Source organism: Delphinus delphis, chromosome 10 (assembly GCF_949987515.2).
Source record: "Delphinus delphis chromosome 10, mDelDel1.2, whole genome shotgun sequence".
NCBI classification, from domain to species: domain Eukaryota; kingdom Metazoa; phylum Chordata; class Mammalia; order Artiodactyla; family Delphinidae; genus Delphinus; species Delphinus delphis.
This window is the reverse complement of record NC_082692.2, coordinates 55,045,063-55,067,668: the sequence shown is the minus strand read 5'-3', so window position 1 is coordinate 55,067,668 and position 22,606 is coordinate 55,045,063. Positions and strand designations below refer to the sequence as shown.

At 41.8% G+C, this 22,606-nt stretch overlaps 1 protein-coding gene across 2 annotated transcripts in view; it reads right to left on the bottom strand.

Annotated features, from left to right (window-relative positions):
• Positions 1–5,660: 5,660 nt before the first annotated feature.
• The window catches only part of STAC (SH3 and cysteine rich domain), a 100,981-nt gene continuing 84,035 nt past the window's right edge, over positions 5,661–22,606 (bottom strand). The window contains exons 9-11 of one of the 2 annotated variants that reach the window (XM_060021380.1): positions 15,508–15,559; positions 15,276–15,413; positions 5,661–7,405 (exon numbers count right to left, since the gene is read on the bottom strand). In XM_060021380.1, coding sequence (XP_059877363.1) covers positions 7,307–7,405; positions 15,276–15,413; positions 15,508–15,559 — 289 coding nt within the window. In that variant the 3' untranslated portion in view covers positions 5,661–7,306. The remainder of the gene's footprint in view (positions 7,406–15,275; positions 15,414–15,507; positions 15,560–22,606) is intronic. The other variant, XM_060021381.1, reaches the window with a different exon arrangement.

Below are 22,606 nucleotides of genomic sequence, written 5' to 3'. Positions count from 1 at the left end.
AGTCTGCCATTAGCCCCACCGAAGAGCATGTAGGTTCCAGTGCTGGGTTGCCTCAGGCCAAACAACCAACAGGGAGGGAACTCAGCCCCAACCATCAGCAGACAAGCAGATTAAAGCTTTACTGAGCTCTGTCCACCAGAGCACACCCAGCTCTATCCATCACCAGTCCCTTCCCATTAGGAAGCTTGCACAAGCCTCTTAGATACCCTCACCCAACAGAAGGCAGACAGCAGACGCAAGAAAAACTACAATCCTGCAGCCTGGGAACAAAAACCACATTCACAAGAAGACAGACAAAATGAAAAGGCAGAGGACTCTGTACCAGATGAAGGAACAAGATAAAACCCCAGAAAATCAACTAAATGAAGTGGCAACCTTCCAGAAAAAGAATTCAGAATAATGATAGTGAACATGATCCAGGACCTTGGAAAAGGAATGGAGGCAAAGATCGAGAAGATGGAAGAAATGTTTAACAAAGACCTAGAAGAATTAAAGAACAAACAAACAGAGATGAACAATACAATAACTGAAATGAAAACTACACTAGAAGGAATCAATAGCAGAATAACTGAGGCAGAAGAACAGATAAGTGACCTGGAAGACAGAATGGTGGAATTCACTGCTGTGAGACACAATAAAGAAAAAAGAATGAAAAGAAATGAAGACAGCCTAAGACACCTCTGGGACGACACTAAATGCAACAACATTCGCATTATAGGGGTCCCAGAAGGAGAAGAGAGAGAGAAAGGACCCGAGAAAATATTTGAAGAGATTATAGTCGAAAACTTCCCTAACATGGGAGAGGAAATAGCCACCCAAGTCCAGGAAGTGCAGAGAGTCCCAGGCAGGATGAACCCTAGGAGAAACACCCCAAGACACATAGTAATCAAACTGACAAAAATTAAAGACAAAGAAAAATTATTAAAACAAGGGAAAAATGACAAATAACATACAAGGGAACTCCCATAAGGTTAACAGCTGATTTCTCAGCAGAAACTCTACAAGCCAGAAGGGAGAGGCACGATATATTTAAAGTGATGAAAGGAAAGAAACTACGTCCAAGATTACTGTACCCGGTAAGGATCTCATTCAGATTCAACAGAGAAATCAAAAGCCTTACAGACAAGCAAAAGCTAAGAGAATTCAGCACCACCAAACCAGCTCTACAACAAATGCTAAAGGAACTTCTTTAAGTAGGAAACACAAGAGAAGAAAAGGACCTACAGAAACAAACCCAAAACAATTAAGAAAATGGTCATAGGAACATACATATTGATAACAACCTTAAATGTGAATGGATTAAATGCTCCAACCGAAAGACACAGGCTTGCTGAATGGATACAAAAACAAGACCCGTATATATGCTGTCTACAAGAAACCCACTTCAGACCTAGGGACACATACAGACTGAAAGTGAGGGGAGGGAAAAAGATATTCCATGCAAATGGAAATCAAAAGAAAGCTGGAGTAGCAATTCTCATATCAGATAAAATGAACTTTAAAATAAAGAATTTTACAAGAGACAAGGCAGGACACTACATAATGATCAAGGGATCAATCCAAGAAGAAGATATAACGATTATACACATATATGCACCCAACATAGGAGCACCTCAATTCATAAGGTAAATGCTAACAGCTATAAAAAAGGAAATCGACAGTAACACAATAATAGTGGGGGACTTTAACACCTCACTTACACCAATGGACAGATCATCCAAACAGAAAATAAATAAGGAAACACAAGCTTTAAATGACACAATAGACCAGATAGAGATTTAATTGATATTTATAGGACATTCCTTCTGAAAACTGCAGATTACACTTTCTTCTCAAGTGCACACGGAACATTCTCCAGGATAGATCACATCTTGGGGCACAAATCAAGCCTCAGTAAATCAAAGAAAACTGAAATCACATCAATCATCTTTTCTGACCACAACACTATGAGATTAGAAATAAATTACAGGGAAAAAACCATAAAACCCACAAACACATGGAGGCTAAACAATACATTACTAAATAACCAAGAGATCACTGAAGAAATCAAAGAGGAGATAAAAAAAATACCTAGAGACAAATGATAGCGAAAATACGATGACCCAAAACCTATGGGATTCAGCAAAAGCAATTCTAAGAAGGAAGTTTATAGCAATACAATCCTACCTCAAGAAACAAGAACAATCTAAGCTTGCACCTAAAGGAACTAGAGAAAGAAGAACAAACAAAACCTAAAGTTAGCAGAAGGAAAGAAATCATAAAGATCAGAGCAGAAATAAATGAAATAGAAACAAAGAAAACAAGAGCAAAGCAATAAAACCAAAAGCTGGTTCTTTGAGAAGATAAACAAAATTGATAAACCATTAGCTAGACTCATCAAGAAAAAAACTGAAAGCATTTCCTCTAAGATCAGGAACAAGACAAAGATGTCCACTCTTGCCACTATTATTCAACATAGCTTTGGAATTCCTAGCCATGGCAATCAGAGAAGAAAAAGAAATAAAAGGAATACAAATTGGAAAAAGAAGTAAAACTGTCACTGTTTGCAAATGACATGATACTATACATAGAGAGTCCTAAAGATGCCACCAGAAAACTACTAGAGCTAATCAATGAATGTGGTAAAGTAGCAGGATACAAAATTAATGCACAGAAATTTCTTGCTTTCCTATACACTAACAATGAAAGACCAGAAAGAGAAATTAATGAAACAATCCCATTCACCACTGCAACAAAGAGAACCTAGGAATAAACCTACCTAAGGAGGTAAAAGACCTGTATGCAGAAAACTATAAGACACTGATGAAAGAAATTGAAGATGGCACAAACAGATGGAGAGATATACCGTGTTCTTACATTGGAAGAATCAATGTTGTGAAAATGACTATACTACCCAAAGCAATCTACAGGTTCAATGCAATCCCTATCAAATTACCAATGGCATTTTTTACAGAACTAGAACAAAGAAATCTTAAAATTTGTATGGAGACAGAAAAGACCCTGAATAGCCAAAGCAATCTTGAGGGTAACAGGGCTGGAGGAATCAGACTCCCTGACCTCAGACTACACTACAAAGCTATAGTAATCAAGACAATATGGTACTGGCACAAAAACAGAAATGTAGATCAATGGAACAGGATAGAAAGCCCAGAGATAAACCCACACACCTATGGTAAACTAATCTATGACAAAGGAGGCAAGGATATACAATGGAGAAAAGACAGTTTCTTCAATAAGTGGTGCTGGGAAAAATGGACAGCTACATGTATAAGAATGAAATTAGAACACTCCCTAACATCATACACAAAAATAAACTCAAAATGGATTAAAGATCTAAATGTAAGACTGGACACTACCAAACTTTTAGAGGAAAACATAGGAAGAACACTCTTTGATATAAATCACAGCAAGATCATTTTTTGACCCACCTCCTAGAGTAATCGAAATAAAAACAAAAATAAACAATTGAGACCTAATGAAACTTAAAAGCTTTTGCACAGCAAAGGAAACTATAAATAAGATGAAAAGACAACACTTGGAATGGGAGAAAACATTTGCAAATGAATCAATGGACAAAGAATTAACCTCCAAAATATATAAATAGCTCATGCAGCTCAATGTTAAAAAAACAAACCCAGTCAAAATATGGGCAGAAGACCTAAATAGACATTTCTCCAAAGAAGACATACAGATGGCCAAGAGGCAAATGAAAAGCTGCTCAACATCACTAATTATTAGAGAAATGCAAATCAAAACTACAGTGAGGTATCACCTCACACCAGTTAGAATGGGCATCATCAGAAAATCTACAAACAACAAATGCTGGAGAGGGTGTGGAGAAAAGGGAACCCTCTTGCACTGTTAGTGGGAATGTAAATTGACACAGCAACTATGGAGAACAGTATGGAGGTTCCTTAAAAAACTAAAAATAGAATTCCCATATGATCCAGCAATCCCATTACTGGGCATATACCCAGAGAAAAACATAATTCAAAAAGATACATGCTCCCCAGTGTTCACTGCAGCACTATTTACAATAGCCAGGTCATGGAAGCAAGCTAAATTCCTGTCAACAGGCGAATGGATAAAGATGTGGTACATATACACAATGGAATATTACTCAGCCATGAAAAGGAACGAAATTGGGTTATTTGTAGAGACGTGGATGGACCTAGAGACCGTCATACAGAGTGAAGTAAGTTAGAAAGAGAAAAACAAATATCGTATGTTAATGCACATACGTGGAATCTAGAAAAATGGTACAGAAGGAACTGGTTTGCAAGGCAGAAATAGAGACACAGATGTAGAGAACAAACATATGGACACCAACGGGGGAAAGTTGGGGGGAGTGGGATGAACTGGGAGATTGGGATTGACATAGATAGACTAATATGTATAAAACAGATAACTAATAAGAAACTGCTGTATAAAGATTAAAAAAAAAAAAGACTCTGGTGGGTCATAGCAATCTTTGTCCTTGCCGTTTCCACAGACAGGCAGGAGGAGAAACAGAGTGATGGCTCCTAAAATCTGTGTGTGTACGTGTGTTTGCGTGTGTGTGTGTGTGTATAAAAGCATCCATGGCAATCTGTGTTGTAAGGAACATCTTGTTTTTTCTCTGATTATCTGCATGACTCCAGATCTTTAAGGAGCACTAGGCATCTTGCATTTGGAGGGTTCACCTCCTGCCAATACTTGATGTTTGCAAAAACTTATGGGCCACATTGTGCAGAAAAGTTTTTTTTCTCCTTTCTAACGCTGGCTCAAATTACAAAGTCCCTGTTCCAGTTATCTATTTTTGTGTAACAAATTACTCCCAAACTTAGTGACTTAAAAAACATATTTATGTTGCTCATAAATCTTACACTTGGGCATGGCTCAGCCAGATGATTGCTGCTCTGTGATGTCTGGGTTGTTCTCAGCTGCAGAAATGTGTGGTCTCACACTGGTCTCTCTCCAGCATTGTGGCCTCAGCGTAGATAAACTCACATGGCGGCTCAGGGTTCCAAGGGGGGAGTGTTCCAAGAGATCAAGGCAGAAGCTTCAGGGAGTTTTTTTCACCTAGCCACGGATATCATGGAGAATCACTTCTGCTGCAGTCTACTGGCCACATAAGACCAGCACAGATTCAATGTGGGAGGGGCCTAAACAAAGTCAAGAATGTCAGGAAGCAGGGATCATTGAGGGGATCACCTTGGAGCCTGGCTACCGTAGCCTCTTTCTGTTCAACTTTGAAAGGAAAACTGATTTTTTAAAAAAAATTAATTTATTGATTTTTGCTGTGTTGGGTCTTCGTTTCTTGTGCGAGGGCTTTCTCTAGTTGTGGCAAGCGGGGGCCACTCTTCATCGTGGTGCACGTGCCTCTCACTATCGCGGCCTCTCTTGTTGCGGAGCACAGGCTCCAGACGCGCAGGCTCAGTAGTTGTGGCTCACGGGCCTAGTTGTTCCGCAGCATATGGGATCCTCCCAGACCAGGGCTTGAACCCGTGTCCCCTGCATTAGCAGGCAGTTTCTCAACCACTGCACCACCAGGGAAGCCCAAAACTGAGTTTTTAAAATGCAGATTAAATTTGCATAGGATGTAACAAAACTGTACCCAAAAGCTTCAGTGGATATTCCAACAGAAAGAAGAGATCAGGACACATGTTTTCTATGCTCTTTCCAGCCATTGTGTTGTCTTTATTAAATGGAATATTGAATTAGAGGCAAAGAGTGTTTGTATTCTGGTGTTCCATTTTATGGAATGGCAGTCATGTTATCCACCCTGGCTCTCGAAGAATCCATCTTGATTCTGTACACTCAGTTTTGCGTGTTGTATCAGAGAGGGAGGAAATTCTGGATGCTGGCTTTAAAATGAGAGTAAGGCATCCACACTACTGTGAAACCAGCAGCCATCCCGTCTCAGCTCCCAACTTCACACTGAGCAGTAACAAAAGAAATAAACGGAGACTAATGATGCTTTGGTTTGGGAAATAATGCTTACATGCACAGGATGCATCCACTTAAGTCTTTTAAAAACCAATTGTTCTAATGATTTTATTGCTCCGTAACAAAATAAACCAAACCGACATTAATTCGAAGGTCATTGTGAATTGAAGTTTAACTGCATTAATGACTGATAAGATGCAAGTTTGAATGCTAAGAGGAGGCTTGAGGAGGAAGGCATCACAGTATATTGCATTCTTGTAAACATTAGTACAAATACAGAGTAATAGAGATTCCTCTAGTTGATGCTAAACAGGCCCCAAGTTCCTCTGTTTTCAAAGGGATGAAGCATTAAGGATTATTTTCCACTTTATATCTGCTGGGGCATAATATTCTGCCCTAAAGAAGAATGGATTCCTATTTGGCTACTTTTCTCCTAAGATGCTGTTTTTGGTTCTCCTCCATGTTTCTGGTTCCCTGCAAGGTGGGCTCAAACTCCCTTCAAAAGGGAGTCCTACGGGATGGCAGGAGGGGAAACCGTCCCCAGACAGAGGATGTCAAATGAAGATGAAGCACTCATGGAGACTTTTTTCCACACTCACTTCCCCAGCTCCATCTCCTTGGGGAAAGGACTTCATAACTGAAAGGGCTGTATAATCGTAAATAACTAAGAGCTCTTTGCCCCACCTTACCCCACTGGGCCCACTGTTTCCTTCCATGTCTCGTATCCTGCCTCCGTCACCTTTGTCAGTAACTAGAATAGCCGGAGGGACTGCCTGACAGCAAGTTTGGGGCAGATCAGGTCTTTGCAGTTGGTGCCACATCAACTTATCCCTCACATCTAACGCAGGCCACCAGGACTTATTCGGAGGCCAGAGAGACAGCTCGATCACAGTGAGGGGCTTGTGGGGAGTACTGGGGGCTAGGAAGTAGGGCTTCCTGATGCTCTGCAGAGAGACTGCTGGGGGCTTAGATGTGATGATGCTGATTGGTCGGTACTGAGGACAAAGGTCTGGAACCAGAATCACACTTGGCTACGTGGATCTGAGCCTCAACTGGGGCCACTCCACAGACTGGAGCATCCTCCAGCGGGTCAACTGACACCACATGGACAGGGAGGGAGTTGAGTCCTGGGGGATGGCGGTGGTTACTCGGCTCTGCTGGCCGACTCTCTCAGCCTCACCCCCATCTTTGGGCAGCCTGGATGTGCTGTGGGATGCGCCTCCTGCCTTGCGGCTGTTCCCCCACAGTCTCAGATTCTTGAGTCTTGTCTCACTGTTTCCTGGGTGGCGGGTCAGCGCGGCAGCCCCTCTGGGTTAACACAGTGTGAGGTGAGGCATCACCGCAGTTTGCCGACTGCAAAAGGAGGAGGGGCCAGCAATCAGATGTCTTCTAGAACGTCGAAGGGGACCAGACCTCTCTTCTTTCCACTGAGGACTCTGATAAAGCCGTCTTGTTCTTCTTCAGAAGTCACACAGATCTGGAAAAAAGGAAGAAAAAAAGAAACGTGTCAATGGGAAAGAAGCTAGAACCCGCAGCTTGAATCACCGCTGGTTGAAGTCAGTGGAACACCAAATTGGAAAAGGGAGACTGGTTTAGGGAAACCGTGGCTCGGTGAGAAAAATATTTGATAAGAAATTAAGCAGCACCCTGGGTTTGGAACTAGGTCCAGGCGTTGAATGTTTTCTGAGATTCAGCTTTACGAATGAGGATCAGTAAAGCAGGATTGATGATTCTGTGTCCCCCTGAAGAGTCCTATGAGGACAGAATGAGATAATGCTTATCACAGAGCCTAGCATGCGGCACGCAATGAGTCCTCAATATATTATTTTAAAATCCAAAATAATGGCTACCATTTAGCAGGCTCCTGTCATATGCCTGGAAGTTTATACATATAATGTCAGGAAGTCAAAGGAAGCTATTTCATTCTTGGTCACAAGAAAATAGATGCTATCATCTTGCATATTCCAGAGTAAGACCACCTATGCTGGACTTAAAAAAGGAGGTGGTTAAAATCCATTTGGGTATTTTGTCATTCACCACTAACAGGCCATTGAAGGGCGTGTAAGGGTGGCTGTGGCCAGCTGTAAATGAGAAGCAGTTCTGAAGGGCTGTCAGCGTGCTGTGAGTTTCTCCTGCTGAACCTGCTTCCAAGGGTGGTGAGTTTTGTCTTTGGTTGGACTGCCTAGAAACAGAGCCTGAGACAGGAATCCCTGTGCAAGTGACTTGCTGTGGGAGTGCTCTCGGGAGGTAGGACATGAGGGAAGCAGGATGGGGCAGGAGAAGGAGCTGGCAAGGGTGTGGTCTCAGCTGGAGGTGAACCTCAGCCTGATCCCACAGCGGGCGCCGTAGCGTTAACTGTGTCATAGGATTGACCCACTTTCAAGCAAGGGGTCTGGCATTTTGGACCCCACATTAGTCCTTGGTCACTGGCTGCTGACCTGCGGAGTGAGAGCGTAACTCTGGTGAGGCAGCTTTTGTTCCACCAAGGGTATTCGCTGGAAAAGGGGCAGCTATGAGTTGTTAGTCGCTGACATAGCAACTGGAAGATGGGGGCACACGCCTAGTGAAGGGGATGTAGGCAGGGCACCAACAGAAACCAATAGAGCGGGTTCTTCTTTTACACAGAATAAGGAGCTTTATGATTAAGTATTAGGATACTTAAAGAGCTTGATTTGTGACTCCTGAGGCTTGGGGCACACAATGGACTGGTATCTGATTCATGTTTCAGAAATCTACCACCTGCCGGTTAAGTGCCCCTCTTGGCTCAGTTCCATTTTAGTCCTATCTGGCTAAAGTCCTTCAGTCTAACCCACTTCCGGGAGCGCATATGCTAATTATGTCTAAGGTTTCCCCCTGCATTGCCTCCAAGCTCGTTAACATTTAAATATGCTGCCACTTACAGCAGAAGAACAGTCATTTTATTTAAAAAGATTTCTTGCCTAGCATTCTTAGACTCAGTTTTCCCCTCAAAATACCTGTGAAAAGATAGGGAGTTGGAGGTGGGGAAGAAATGTCAAAATACTGAACACCCAGACTGACAGCCATTCCAGAACCTGAAATTTCCATAAGACCTTTGGAGCTGAGCTCAACTGATGACAGAAGCAAGTTGTGCTGCTGGACCAAGGATAAATCTACCAGCCTAAAAGATGACGCAGACCTTGTTGGTTGATATCAACAGTCATTACTGCCCCCTTCCCATGCAGCAGAGTCTGGACTTTTGTTCTGTTGTCTATCCTTAACCCTGCAGGACTCAGGTAAATCCTAATTGGTCCAAGTCTGTTTCTACCCTCCTTGCTAATGAGTCTTAGTGGTTCCCATGGGACTCAGTTCCAGCCAATGAAACAGGATGGAATATCTGCTCGGAAACTTCTGGGAAGAGTTGCTTTCCTCTTAAAAGAGATGCACTAGGAAGAAAATCTTTTTCTTTTTCTGGTGAGGATTCCTGGAGTGGCTGCAGCCATCTGTGACCACTAGGGGAGGTGGCTAACCTTTCAAGCATAGCAGAACAGAGGGGTGGAGGAATCTAGATCCCTCTTCGATCATGGGATCAAGCTGCGGAATTACGAATACAAGAACTGCCCTGTATCCAGACATCTTATTATATGAGTAAAATATACCTTTTGCAGTTGACTCAATTGGAGTTTTGTGACTTGAGATATGTATTAGTTCACTTCTGCTGTCATAAATTACCAGAAATTAGTGGCTTTCAACAACACAATCTATTATATCACAGTTCTCTAAATCCTATGGCTGGTGGGCTTGGCCAGTTTTCTCTGCTCTGGGTTTCACAAGGCCAATACCAGGGAGTCAGTAGGGTCCTATTCCTTTCTTTCTCTTCTATTTCTCTAGGAGAGAATCCAATTCCAGGCTCATTTAGGTTGTTGCCGAATTCAGTTACTTGTACTTGTAGGACTGAGGTCCCTGTTTCCTTGCTGGCTGTCAGCCAAGGGTCCTTCTCAGCTTCTAGAAGCCACCTGAATTCCCTGACTTGTGGCCCCCTCCTACAGCTTCAAATCCAACAAGCGTGGGTTGAGTCCTTCTCACACTTAATCTCTTTCTGACCTGCCCTTCTGCCTCATCTCTCTTCTGCCCTCTTTTGCTGCATCTCTCTTTCTCCAGCCAGCTACATTTCACTGCTTTTAAGGGCACAAATGATTAGATTTGGCCAATGTAGACAATCCAGGCTCTCTCCCTGTCACGTGGTCCATAACCTGCAATATAATCACATCTGCAAATTGGCTTTTACATAGGAAACAAATCCAAACAAATCTGAATTTGTTTCCTATGGTGGCTATAACAAATTACCATAAATTTTGTAGATTTAAACAACACAAATTTATTATCTTGCAGTCTTGGAGATCAGAGTCCCCAAATCAGGGTGTCATTAGGTCTGTGTTCCTTCCAGAGGATCTAAGAGAGAATCTGTTTCCTTACCTTCAGCTTCTAGAGGCCACCTGCATTCCTTGGCTCATGGTCCCTTCCTGCATCTTCAAAGCCAGCAGCACAGCATCTTCAAATCCCTCTCTTTCTTCCTCTCTACTTCTACTGTCACATCTCCTCTGACTAGGACCCTCCTGTCTGCCTCTTATAAGGACCCCTGTGATTACATTAGGTTTACGTGGGAACCTACTTAACTTAAAGAAAACCTGCTGTAGAGGAAAGCGGGCTGATTGAGAAGAAAATACTACAAGGAAATAAACACTAAATTAAGATCAATGTTAGAAGTGATGAAAGCCTGAATCAAACTTCAGAAAATTAAAGTGAAGTGCGGGACTATCTTGAAACATTCTCCTAGGAAGAAGTGAAGTGATAAAGTGGGAAGCAATAAAGAGATTAAAACCATAAGGGAAATATGATAAAACAGAGATAATTCAACTGAAGCATTATTAAGTTCCTGAAGGAAGAAGCATTAAGATCAAAAGGCAAAGGACCAACTGGGGGAAACGCTGGCCACACATGATAGATCAGGTGCAAATATTTTTAAAGGATAGAAAACTTTTTCAGTAGTGTAAGAAAACAAGAAAGTACACAGATTATTCATAAAAGAAATACAAATGTGTTAAAATTTCAACCTCTCTAAGCATCCAGGAAATGAGGATTAACATGAAATATTATTCACTTATCAAAACAACAGATATCATTTTGTATGATATGCAAATATGTAAAAAATAGTAATGTTCAGTTCTGGCGAGGATGTGGTAACCTGAATATCTTCATAAACAGCTGATGTGGGTGTAAACTGGCACAAATGTTTGGGAGGCAATTTGGCAGTATGTATCAAGAACTGTGAAAATTGTTTATCTGTTTTCCTGTAAATTCTAAAGCATATCCTAAAGAAGTAATCAGAGTTATAAAAAACAATCTAGGTTTAGAGGTGTTCATTGCAGTTATCCATAATAATTTTTTAAAAGCTCTGAATATCCGATCATAGAGGAAAACGTAATACATTCTTGTACACCTACACTAGGGGTTGGAAAAATTTTTCTGTAAAGGACTAAATAGGAAACATTTGCAGGCCACGTGGTCTCCACTGCAATGACTCAACCCAGCTGTTGCGGTGTGAAAGCAGCCGCAGGCAATGCAGGCAATACATAGATGAATGAGTGCAGCAGTGTTCTAATAAACTTTACTTTAAAAACAGGGCCAGACTGATCCATTGGTTATAGTTTCCCAACCTCAGATCTACATGATGATATGTTATACAACTGCTAAACCATGTGTGCTTTTTTTTTTTTTTTTTTTTTTTTTTGCAGTACGCGGGCCTCTCACCGCTGTGGCCTCTCCCGCTGCAGAGCACGGAAGCACAGGCTCAGAGGCCATGGCTCACGGGCCCAGCCGCTCCACGGCATGTGGGATCTTCCCGGACCGGGGCACGAACCTGTGTCCCCTGCATCGGCAGGCGGACTCTCAACCACTGCGCCACCAGGGAAGCCCAAACCATGTGTTTTGATAAACATTTAGTAACTAAGTTTAAAAAACAGTTGGGAAACTAAATATAATATGATATCAAAATAAGAATTAGAAGAAAAGTCTGGTGGGAAATAACATAAAAGTAATTATGTCGATTGATGGCTGAATTACCTGTGATCTTTATTTTCTTCTTTGTAATTTTTGAGGATATTTTCCAAATTTTCTCCACAATAAAAGCATTTTAGTTTTATTAATCTAAAAATGATTTATCCATTTTTCTTTAAAGCTTTTATAGAACACAAGAATCTATTAAAATAGTTCTCTAGGGATGACAACTATGGATGAATTAAAACATAGTTTTATGGTGTTTAAGTTGATTTAATAAGGATAGTTTTTAAATTTCAAAAATGAAGAAAACATACTCGTGTCCATGCAAACTCTAGGTGTGTTCACAACAAAAAGATAACTTAATTCTATCTGCAGCAAAAGTTCTGTGACAAAATAATGTAATAATTGTGAGACAAATTAACCCCAGAGGCAGAAATTTCATCAAAGAGATGCATTACATTTGTTTTCAGGATTTAATTTCTTCTACTTCCCTGCTAATGACCATTTGTCTCTTTATATTTTTAGAGTTTAAATATCATGCTATTTTCTGATGTTTACTAGGTAATTTTAGGTGGCACTGGCCACTGTAGATGGATTTCCCGGTTAGGCTTTTCTCTGAATGATGACGGCAGCAAGGGTAATGACCCCGTTCAGCACCCACGGTGGTCAGGCACTGTGCTGACGCTTTACACAGGTGATTCACCTCCATGTCAAGAGATCGATGCTACTATGCCAATTTTACAGATGAGAACATTGACTTTCAGAGATGACTTTGTCAAAATCACACAGGATATAGATCCATTTCTGTACGATACTGGAATCTGTGTTTTGCTACTACATTAGACTCCCCTCAATCAACAAGCATGTTTTGAATTTTTACACGTAAAATAATTTAAGACACTAAAGTGGAGACAAATTTAAAATTTCTTCTCAATAATAGATTTTTAAAATGGAATTTTCTTTCAGGGGGCTGATATTTTCCAAGAATTGGTACACACATTGATGACAAAGATCGAAAATAGAGATTTGTATAGGAGTAAAGAGATCTCAGTGCCTTTTGTTGACCCATATGTAATTGAAAATAAAAATGCCTTTAGGGTTTCCCTGGTGGCGCAGTGGTTGAGAGTCCGCCTGCTGATGCAGGGGACACGGGTTTGTGCCCTGGTCCGGGAAACTCCCACATGCCGCGGAGCGGCTGAGCCCGTGAGCCATGTCCGCTGAGCCTGCGCGTCTGGAGCCTGTGCTTCGCAACGGGAGAGGCCACAACAGTGAGAGGCCCGAGTACCACAAAAAAATTAAAAAAATAATGCCTTCAGTTGCCAAAGAACTACTATAGGGCTTAAGAGTGAAAAATGGAAATGAAGGTCATTCTCAAATCTTAGCTTTGATCGGAGCACCTGGGACGTCTTTAAAAAAAGGCTGATTCCCTGCCTTTGCCCTGAAAGTTTCTGCTTCAGCAGGTGTGGGATGGAGTTAGAAATCTGCATTTTCAGGGACTTCCCTGGTGGCACAGTGGTTAAGAATCCGCCTGCCAATGCAGGGGACACGGGTTCCAGCCCTGAACTGGGAGGGTCCCACATGCCGTGGAGCAACTAAGCCCGTGCACCACTACTTCTGAGCCTGCGCTTTAGGGCCTGTGAGCCACAACTACTGAGCCCGCGGGCTGCAACTACTGAAGCCCGTGAGCCTAGAGCCTGTGCTCCACAACAAGAGAAGCCACTGCAATGAGAAGTCCGCACACCGCAACGAAGTGTAGCCCCTGCTCGCCGCAACTAGAGAAAGCCTGCGCGCAGCAACGAAGACCCAACACAGCCAAAAATAAAATGAATTAAAAAAAAATCTGCATTTTCAGCAAGCTCCCAGGTGATTCTGATTCACATGATGCAAAGACCACACCTTAGAAATACCAGGCTAGACAAATATCAGGGTTATAGCCCTTTCCTAAACAATTATGGGTAGATTCATGCAGTTCCAGGTTCAGGCCAAAATGCTGTGCTGTGTCTCGAGCGTGTCTAATTAAAGATGGTGGGTTGTTTGTCTCACCCCCACCCCGGCAAGTTGTCAGTTCAACCATGAGAGTGGAGAATGTGAGCTCATTCCCAGAAAAATTTTTTTTCGGGGGGAATACGGCCAAGGGATTGGTAGAAGTCTTTGAGCAGCTGTTCTGCTTCTGGAAATTGACCAACTGAAGCAAATTTTAACTTGCCTTCTGTTTTCACTGATTTGTATTTTAATAACGTAAAACAATGTTTAATCTCAAATGGGGAAGCAAAAGATTATTCTGAGAAAAAAATCAAACAAGCTAGCAAAATTATGTAATAATGCTTTGCCAATAAAGATGAACATCCTTCCCGAATGTATTTCATTCAAAAGACTTTCCAGATTTTGTAACAGGAAGGATACAGTGGGTAATCCTGGAGAAGTTTGAAACACTGGTATGGAATCCAGCTGGGAAATGTCCCGTTTGCTTTGTGGGATGTTTATGGCATTAGAGATGGGGTCTCAGTCTGATAAGGGTGATTCCATTGCCTGGAATCAAGAATGATTCAGTAGGGCTTCTGTATGAGGAAGAATTTGTTTCCAAGGGCCCTTCTGGTCCTAGGACACTTGCCCTGAGGACACTTGCTTCCCGGGGAACCAAACTATGCAAAAGGCACTTTACATTCTGTTTGTTCCACATTGTCCAGGGCACATGGCTCAGTGGAAGGCAATGACTTGAAGCTTGCAGACCTATCTTTAAGTTCCAGCCTGGCCACTTACCAAGCTTTTGCCCCTTGAGCAAGGTACCTGACCTCTATGAACCTTTGTTTCCTCATTTATAGGGCATGTATAGAACTTCAAAACACTGTAGGTATATAAGCTCTATAAATAATATATAATCTATATGTTTGGTTCCCAGGGAAGGCAAGTGAGCTTCCTAACACTTCGGTTTTGCATGTTTAGATCCTCCTACACTAATATCATTGGACTAAGAATATCTTTTCTCAAAGTGAATACTTCGCTTGTGACTCCACTCATTCAGACTCACATGTACTGCTATTTGTCAAAATGAGTTACTCTGGGGCTTCCCTGGTGGCGCAGTGCTTGAGAGTCCGCCTGCCGATGCAGGGGACGCGGGTTCGTGCCCCGGTCCGGGAAGATCCCATGTGCCGCGGAGCGGCTGGGCCCGTGAGCCGTGGCCGCTGAGCCTGCGCGTCCGGAGCCTGTGCTCCGCAACGGGAGAGGCCACAACGGTGAGAGGCCCGCGTGCCGCAAAAAAAAAAAAAAAAAAAAAAAATGAGTTACTCCGTTTTGGTCATACTTGGTATGTGTTTGTGTGCTTTACTCACCTGATTCTCTTTCAGTGTTATCTGCCCCTGTTCCTTACACCCAATGAAGGTTCTAACACATTTAAAAATCTTCTCATTTTGTTGTACTCTCTGAACAAAGTTGGCTGGAAAGAAGCCAATCCTGTCTTGAATTTTCCCCTGAAAGGAAAAAGGAGGCATGCATCCACAATTGTAGCATTCATTGTGATTATATTTACCAAATGACTTTTCTTCAAGAAAAAGCAATACTTACTTTCCACCAGTCTTCATTGGAGTCCTCTAGGAGAGTAATCATGTCTCCTGGCCTAAAATGAAGAATGAATGAGTTGGGTGGGGAAGTAGAGGGGGTGAAAGAGAAAAAGATGGTCCTTTAAAGTCAGAAGTGGTAGCTTTTCACTTACACAAATAATCCTAAAATAAATAGGACTAAAATAAACATGACTTTTACCTGTTCTTCCCACCCATGAAAGTAGCTTTGTTAGATACTGAAAGCAAGTGTAATTTTTTGTGCTGTATTTTAAAAATAATCTTAAGCTTTATTTTTATATTATACATAGATGATCATCTTTGCATTGAAAAAAATTCTAAAATTTGGAAGTCTAAAATATGAAAACTGGAGTTTTTTCATATTCTGCCCCATAATTCTCCTCCCATTGCCCAGAGGTGACCACTGTGAGTGGTTTCCTGTGCCTCCTTCTGGACCCTTTTTCATGCACTGACATTTATATAGAGATATAGATGTATTTGGCTGTTTCTTTTGTTTACTAATGACATCTGGAATGAGACATTATTATCAGCTATGTCTTCTCAGTACCTTCTTGAAACCATTTTTACTTAGTTCCACTTCCCTTGTCTGCCACCTTTTATGTAGGTATAATCTGGAATTTTGTTTTAGACTTGTGTGTGTGTCTGTTATATCCTTCATCAAGAATTACTTGGTTTAACTGAAGAATTACATAATGTTTTTGCTCTTGGTATTGTTGTAGATATGGTCATTATTTGCCACTTCTTATTGGACTTTCACATCCACGTGTATGTGTGTGTGTGTATGTGTCTTTTCATTCCTTCTTCTCTGCACGTAATGACACTTTTACAATCTGAAGATTGTACTTTTTTTCAACTTGGGAAAATCTTGTCTATTTTTTTCACTGTTTTCTCCCATTCATTTTTCTCTCTTCTTTCTTCCTGGAATTTCTATGCAACACATGTTGGACCTGCTGGATCAATCATCTATACCTTTTGTCTCTCTTACACATTTTCTGTCTTAAAAAAAGACTCTGTTTGGGACTTCCCTGGTGGTCCAGTGGTAAAGAATCTGCCACAACTAGAGAGAAGCCCGCACGTCGCAATGAAGAGCTCGTGCACTGCAAGGAAAGATCCCGGATGCCGCAACTAAGACCCGATGCAGCCAAAAAACACAACAATAACAACTCCTACCCGCCCCAAAAGAACAACTCTGTTCTAAAATTCTTCTCAATTTAATCTTCCTAATTGCTTAATGGGCTTGTCTCTTCTAATATTTAGTATAATACTGAGAATTTAAAAAAAATTGAATTTTCAAGCATTCTGTATTATTTTCTGAAAGTGTCCTTTTAACATTTGTCACTTTATGTTATGGATGGAATAGTATGATGGATCTTTCTGAGGATATTATTATATATTTAGAACAATATTTCTCCCCTTTATTGAATGATTTGTTTCCACTAGGATTAGTTAGCCTGTTCTTTATCATATTACTTTACTTCTCCTTCCTATCAAGGTATTTTCTCCAACACCTGTTTCTCGGCTGTCTCTTTATATTCATGACTGAAATCAGAGGGTGTGAATAGCTGGGCAAGTTTCTCTGCTTTCATATACATCTGTATCTGCAATGTATGAGGGTCAATTTCAGGCTCTGCTTAAGAGAGCAGGGTGTGTCAGTCGACGCATCTCATCTTTGGATACTTGAGAGTATAGCAGACAAGCAGTCTGGAGCCTCCTACCACCACCCCAATGGCTAAAACAAGGGCAGCTTTCTTAACCCCAGGGAGGGAGAAGGTTAGATTATTTTCCTCCAAGTAGAGCTATCTTTTCCTTCCCTCCTGCTCTCTAGAAGCTCTGGAGGTCCAGAATTATCTCAACACAATTCTTTTTCTTTCTCAGTCTTTCATGCCCAAACAGGAGCTCTCCTTGGGCAGGGGTTCCCTTTCTTTAGAGTACAGGTAATGGTTTAATTCTAGAGTCAAACACCATTGCTGCCTATTTCTCATTCTAAGTAGTAACACGGTGTTATGAACACTGTTGGGACTCTGTATCAGTTATATATTGCTATGGTAATGCTGTGTAACAAACAGCCCCCAAACCTCAAAGACTCACTCACATTCTTGAGTGTTGGCTGCTGGCTGGGATGACTAGGGTGATTTTGCCTTATTCCATGTTTCTCATACCCCAGAAGGTCAGTTGGGATTTTCATGGCATTGCCAGGGCAGCAAATGGAAAAGTGAAAAACACATAAGACCTCTATGGCCTAGGCTCAGAACTGACACATTTTCATTTCTGCCTCATTTTATTGGGCAAAGCAACTCTGCAGTGAGAGGAACTGTAAAGTCTCATGGCAAAGAGTATGGATACAGGGTTGGTGAAGAATTGGGGCCATTAATACAATTCAGTCACCAAGACACCATCATGCTCTTTAATGAACCTGTTGTGAATTCAGTGTCTCTTTTGTGCTCTTACATTTAAACTTGTTTTTTATCCTGAGCATCCTTTGGTCTCTGGTCATCTGCCTTGTTCTCTATTTGCTGTAGTCTCCCAGGAAACTCCTAAGATTTTTGGTCTCTGATAGTGTTATTTCTTATTTTCTAGTACTATGATGGATGTATTCTTTAAAAAATATATTTTCTGACATTTTAAGGGATTGGAGCAAGAAGGGAAGTAGATTTGTGTGCTCCTTTTGCTATTCTGGTTCAATCTCCTCTGCTGTCATTTTCAATTTTCAGTTAATATCTATCTTCTTAGGGGATTCCAAATATAACAGTCTTGTTGCACCTGAAGCATTAAACACAACGGGCATTTTGGTATTTCAACAGTCACAGTATCATGCTGATGCCACAGAAAGTGAGAAGGCTGAAAATCACTCATTTCTCAGGTGAGGGATTTAATTAAACAGCAAGGATAAAAGTCAATGTAGAAAAGTCCTTCTAGCTCCAGCAGATTTTATTTAGCCTAGTAACCTAAGAAACCATGTGTTAAACTACATTGACTTTGCTGATGGTTCGGTAGAAATTGTAAGTAGGGAATCAAGGTTGGAAGACTTTTCCTAAGGGTGTAAAACAGTGCTGCCTGAATCCAGCTTCTATTTTTATGGTCTAGAGAGTCAGTCTTCACCGTGCCCAGATGTGGCCAGTCCCTGAGCCCATGACCTATGTTAACTAAACCACACATTAGGATACGGCACTCATTGGAATACAAGCTATAATTTTATGAGAAAGACTAGACATCCTGACATCCTGACAGTGTGATGGAGTTTCTGTCTTTTCCTATAAAAGAGCACTGCCAGCATCTAAAATTCCTTGGTAAGTGTGGAGAATTACATTCATCCCTTTATCCTTTGTTGTTTTGTTTACCCCCTCATTCAACAGATATTACAGAACACTGACTCTGAAAGAGTGATTTTACTAGGCACTGGGTATACTTTGGTTAGTAAAGTCCTCACTGGAGCTAACATTCTAGTGAGAATGATAGATAACAAGCAAATGCATAATTAAACTTTTAATAAAGATAGAATGTGTATATATAACTAATAAATATATATGAAGGAAATAAACAGGATGCAGTCATAAAGAATAAGAGTGGACCCCTAATGATATTATTTAAATACTCTAGTCATCAGGCAGAGACAGCTAATGTCTCTTTTTCAGTTTGGGGAGGATCTTGCTCTAGGGCGGCACTTGAATCCAAGACAACAACTCTCTAACATCTGGGCAAGCACACATGTGGCTTGTGGGATTTCTACTGCCCTCTTGCCTCTGCCTGGCATTTTTCTCTTCTCTTCCCAGCATTCTTCCCCACTGAGGCTGCTTTAGATCCTTTCCCGCACTGAGCTCCAGGCAGTTGATCTGAGTAGGCATGCAAGGTAAAATCACTCTGTGTAATATAAGGTTTTTAATTAATTTTTAAAAATATGACTTGACCAGTTTTGAAACTCTGGCAAGAGATTGGTCAGTTCCTCCTTAAACATCTGATTAAATCAACACCCACACCACTTCCCTCATGAGGCTGGGATGCTCCGGGGCACTATGTACCAGCCCCATCCCTAAATGCCCTGGGGCCAGGTACCAGACAGCTAGGGACAGCCTCTGCACCCTGGAGCCTATGAAATTATTCAAATTAGCTAACCCACAGGAAGCCTGGGAAACCTCACTAATCCCAGCTGCTGACCATACATAAGCTGCCCCTACAGCTCCAGCTGCTGTTACCCTGACTCCCTGGTCGGCCAGTGTGGCCCTGTGTGGCAGCCCTTTACTCTCAACTGTGAGTTCTCTTCTAACCTGTTCTAACTTAGTTCTCTTCTCCTACCTGTGGTGTCAGAGTGCCATGTCCTGCCATCAAAGAATTAAGTCAACACTCTGCCTACCTGCTGTACATAGGAAGAGCCTTGCCATCGATCCTGGAGGAATGGAGGCCTAATGCTTAAAATTCTCCTTCCCTTGGTTGGTCCTAGGATGGACACTGCCAGCGCATGACTCTCTGCCTCTAGCTGTTTCATGCCTCTGTGGCTGACCAGGCCCCTTTCCATGAAACAGTTCTTTCTTATTTCACATTATCACACTCCAGGCATGTTAGAAGAAAGGCCTGCTCTGGTCTAACAGCTATTTTCTTTCTTCCAGGTGACTTTATGTTCCTGATCCATTATATATCGATTTTATAATTTAACTCTATATTTCCAAATCTTGGAGATGAACTCATCAGGCTCCCCAATACTGAAAAAAGCGTACTTTTGCTTAATTCAACCAATCAGAGCATCCTAAGTTCAGGTAAAAATTCTGCTGTATTGTAACCCAGAATTTTATACATTGATAAAAAGTACAATGCTCTTCAGACACAACACAAGCATGAGCCTCCTACTTGGAGCAGATAGATCAGAACACCGCAGCTGGCCTTTTCTTTTTGTTTGTTCAGTAAAATTGGTCTTAAACCCAGAGGAAAAATTTCAGGTTGGTTATGTCATGATTCATGGAACATCTTGAAATGAAGAGGGAACTGTGGGCTATCAGTAGGAGTAGGAATAAAATAACAAAGCTAACTACAGAATCATGGCTTCGTGGTGAGGAAGACAGAGTTGTGTGTGTGTGTGTGTGTGTGTGTGTGTTTATGTGCATGTGCATGTGAGCCTGATGGTTGCTATCTGGGGTCACTTCCAGAAGTCCTCTGCCTCCCTCATTTCTCGATTTTCCACTTGGACACAGAACCCATCTCGCCCTCAATCAAGTAAACTGGTTTCAGGGACTCAGAGGGCACAGTGTACATGGAGCGTATGAATGATGCAAGCGAGCCTGGCCATCTACAGGGAACTCTTCTGCAAGGTGTTATGAAGATGGTTGAGTCTTTCATGGGTGGGAGCTCCTGGAGGGTGGATTGTGAGCTGTCCTGAGGCCCCCCATCCAGCCTTTCTCCAGTCCCCACATAGAGCACAGATTCCTAGGGGTGGAGATAACTGACACCCTTCCGATGGTCACTGCTTCCGAGAAATACCTTCTCCACCGTCTGAGACAACCTGAGACCTCAGCTCGGCCCTCCTATGGGAAGCCCATGGACAAGGCAGGATGCTCTGGGCCTTCTTTGCTTTCATAATGTTTTGGATATACTGAATATTTGGGACAACAAAGGAAATTTGTCTTTCTTTATCCCTCCATCTTTGTCTATTGAGCTGAAGGAAATTACATGGCATTCAAGTATTTTTTGAATGCTTATGACACGTTAGGTCTTGGGTGTGCACTCAGGGTACCAAGATGAAAGGATTAGTCTATGCATCAGTTTTCTTATCTGTCAGGTGAAGATAATAATTGTACCCACCTCAATATTTTTGAGGATTAAATGAGTTAATACTTGTGAAGCACGTTTAGATAAGCCCACAAGAGATGGTGGCTATTATGGTTGCTAAGACATAGTTATTGCCATCAAGATGTTGGTGATCTCAAAGGGGAAAGACATGTAAACTGGTAGCTTATAGTGCCATTGCTAACTGAGAAGAAGTATGCTCGAGGGGCACAAACATGTGTGGAATTGACCCCAAACAAAAATTGCAAACATACATGCCTCTTTGAGACTCAGCTATCTCAGTTATACTTACATAATTACAAACTATGCATTATATCTATATCTCTATATCCATCTCTATACAGTGAACTATATTTACTTGGCAAACTTGCTATGTGAATTAAATGAGAATGCATATGCGGAAGTCTTCAGCACTGTGGCTGATATACAATAAAGGCTTAAAAATTCTAATTTCCTCCTAAAAATGCAATTTTTCACTGGGAAATGGGATTTAGTAATCAGTACTTTTAAATGAGTGTCCCCTTAGGTTCTGGCAGGGACAGTTCCTTAATGTGATAGCCTTTGACCTCTTAAGTGGCTTCCGACACTGAAGTTTGATGTGATTCGGAGTTTTGGGAAAGTGTTTCCCTCTCTTTATGCCCCCACCCCTCATCTCTTTTGCCCCTTGACTCCAGGTAGTGACCACAAAGGTGTGGCAGGGCCCGGGGTGGAGTGAGGATTCTACCACGCAGGTGGCTGATTGCAGGGGAGATGATGGAATGGTTGAGGGGCTCCCACACAGCCTGGAGGGGACGGCAATGTTCACTGAATGAAGTGCGCATCACCAGTAGCATTTTCACACAAGTAAGAAGGTCAAGAGAGACTTTACCACTTATAGGCAGGTTTGATTCCACCACTAACTCCACTAGATCCGGCTGATTCTTGTACCACCCAAACTTTGTGAAAACTCCTTGGAATTGCCCATTTTACTCTGCAACTATTTGGGGATTTTTTTTTTTATTTCTTAACACTTTCCCATTCATTAGGCAAAAAGGACCCCCAAATCAAGCTTACAATCAACCATGGTCACTGGGCCCAAACAGATCTCCTGGAGAAACCAAGACAAGGGGAATAAAAAAGGGGCCAGCCAAACTGCCCCATTAATTTTAGATGTACTGCTTAATTTTTCACTAGACCCATTTCTCAATCTCTATAATCCTGGTCCGGAGCCTTTTATAGTCTCAGCACATGGATCGGTATAACAAGGAACTCCTGAACTCTGTAGTTTGATTTTGTCTTAAGCCTGGCATCCATAAGACTGCCTGCACCTTCTC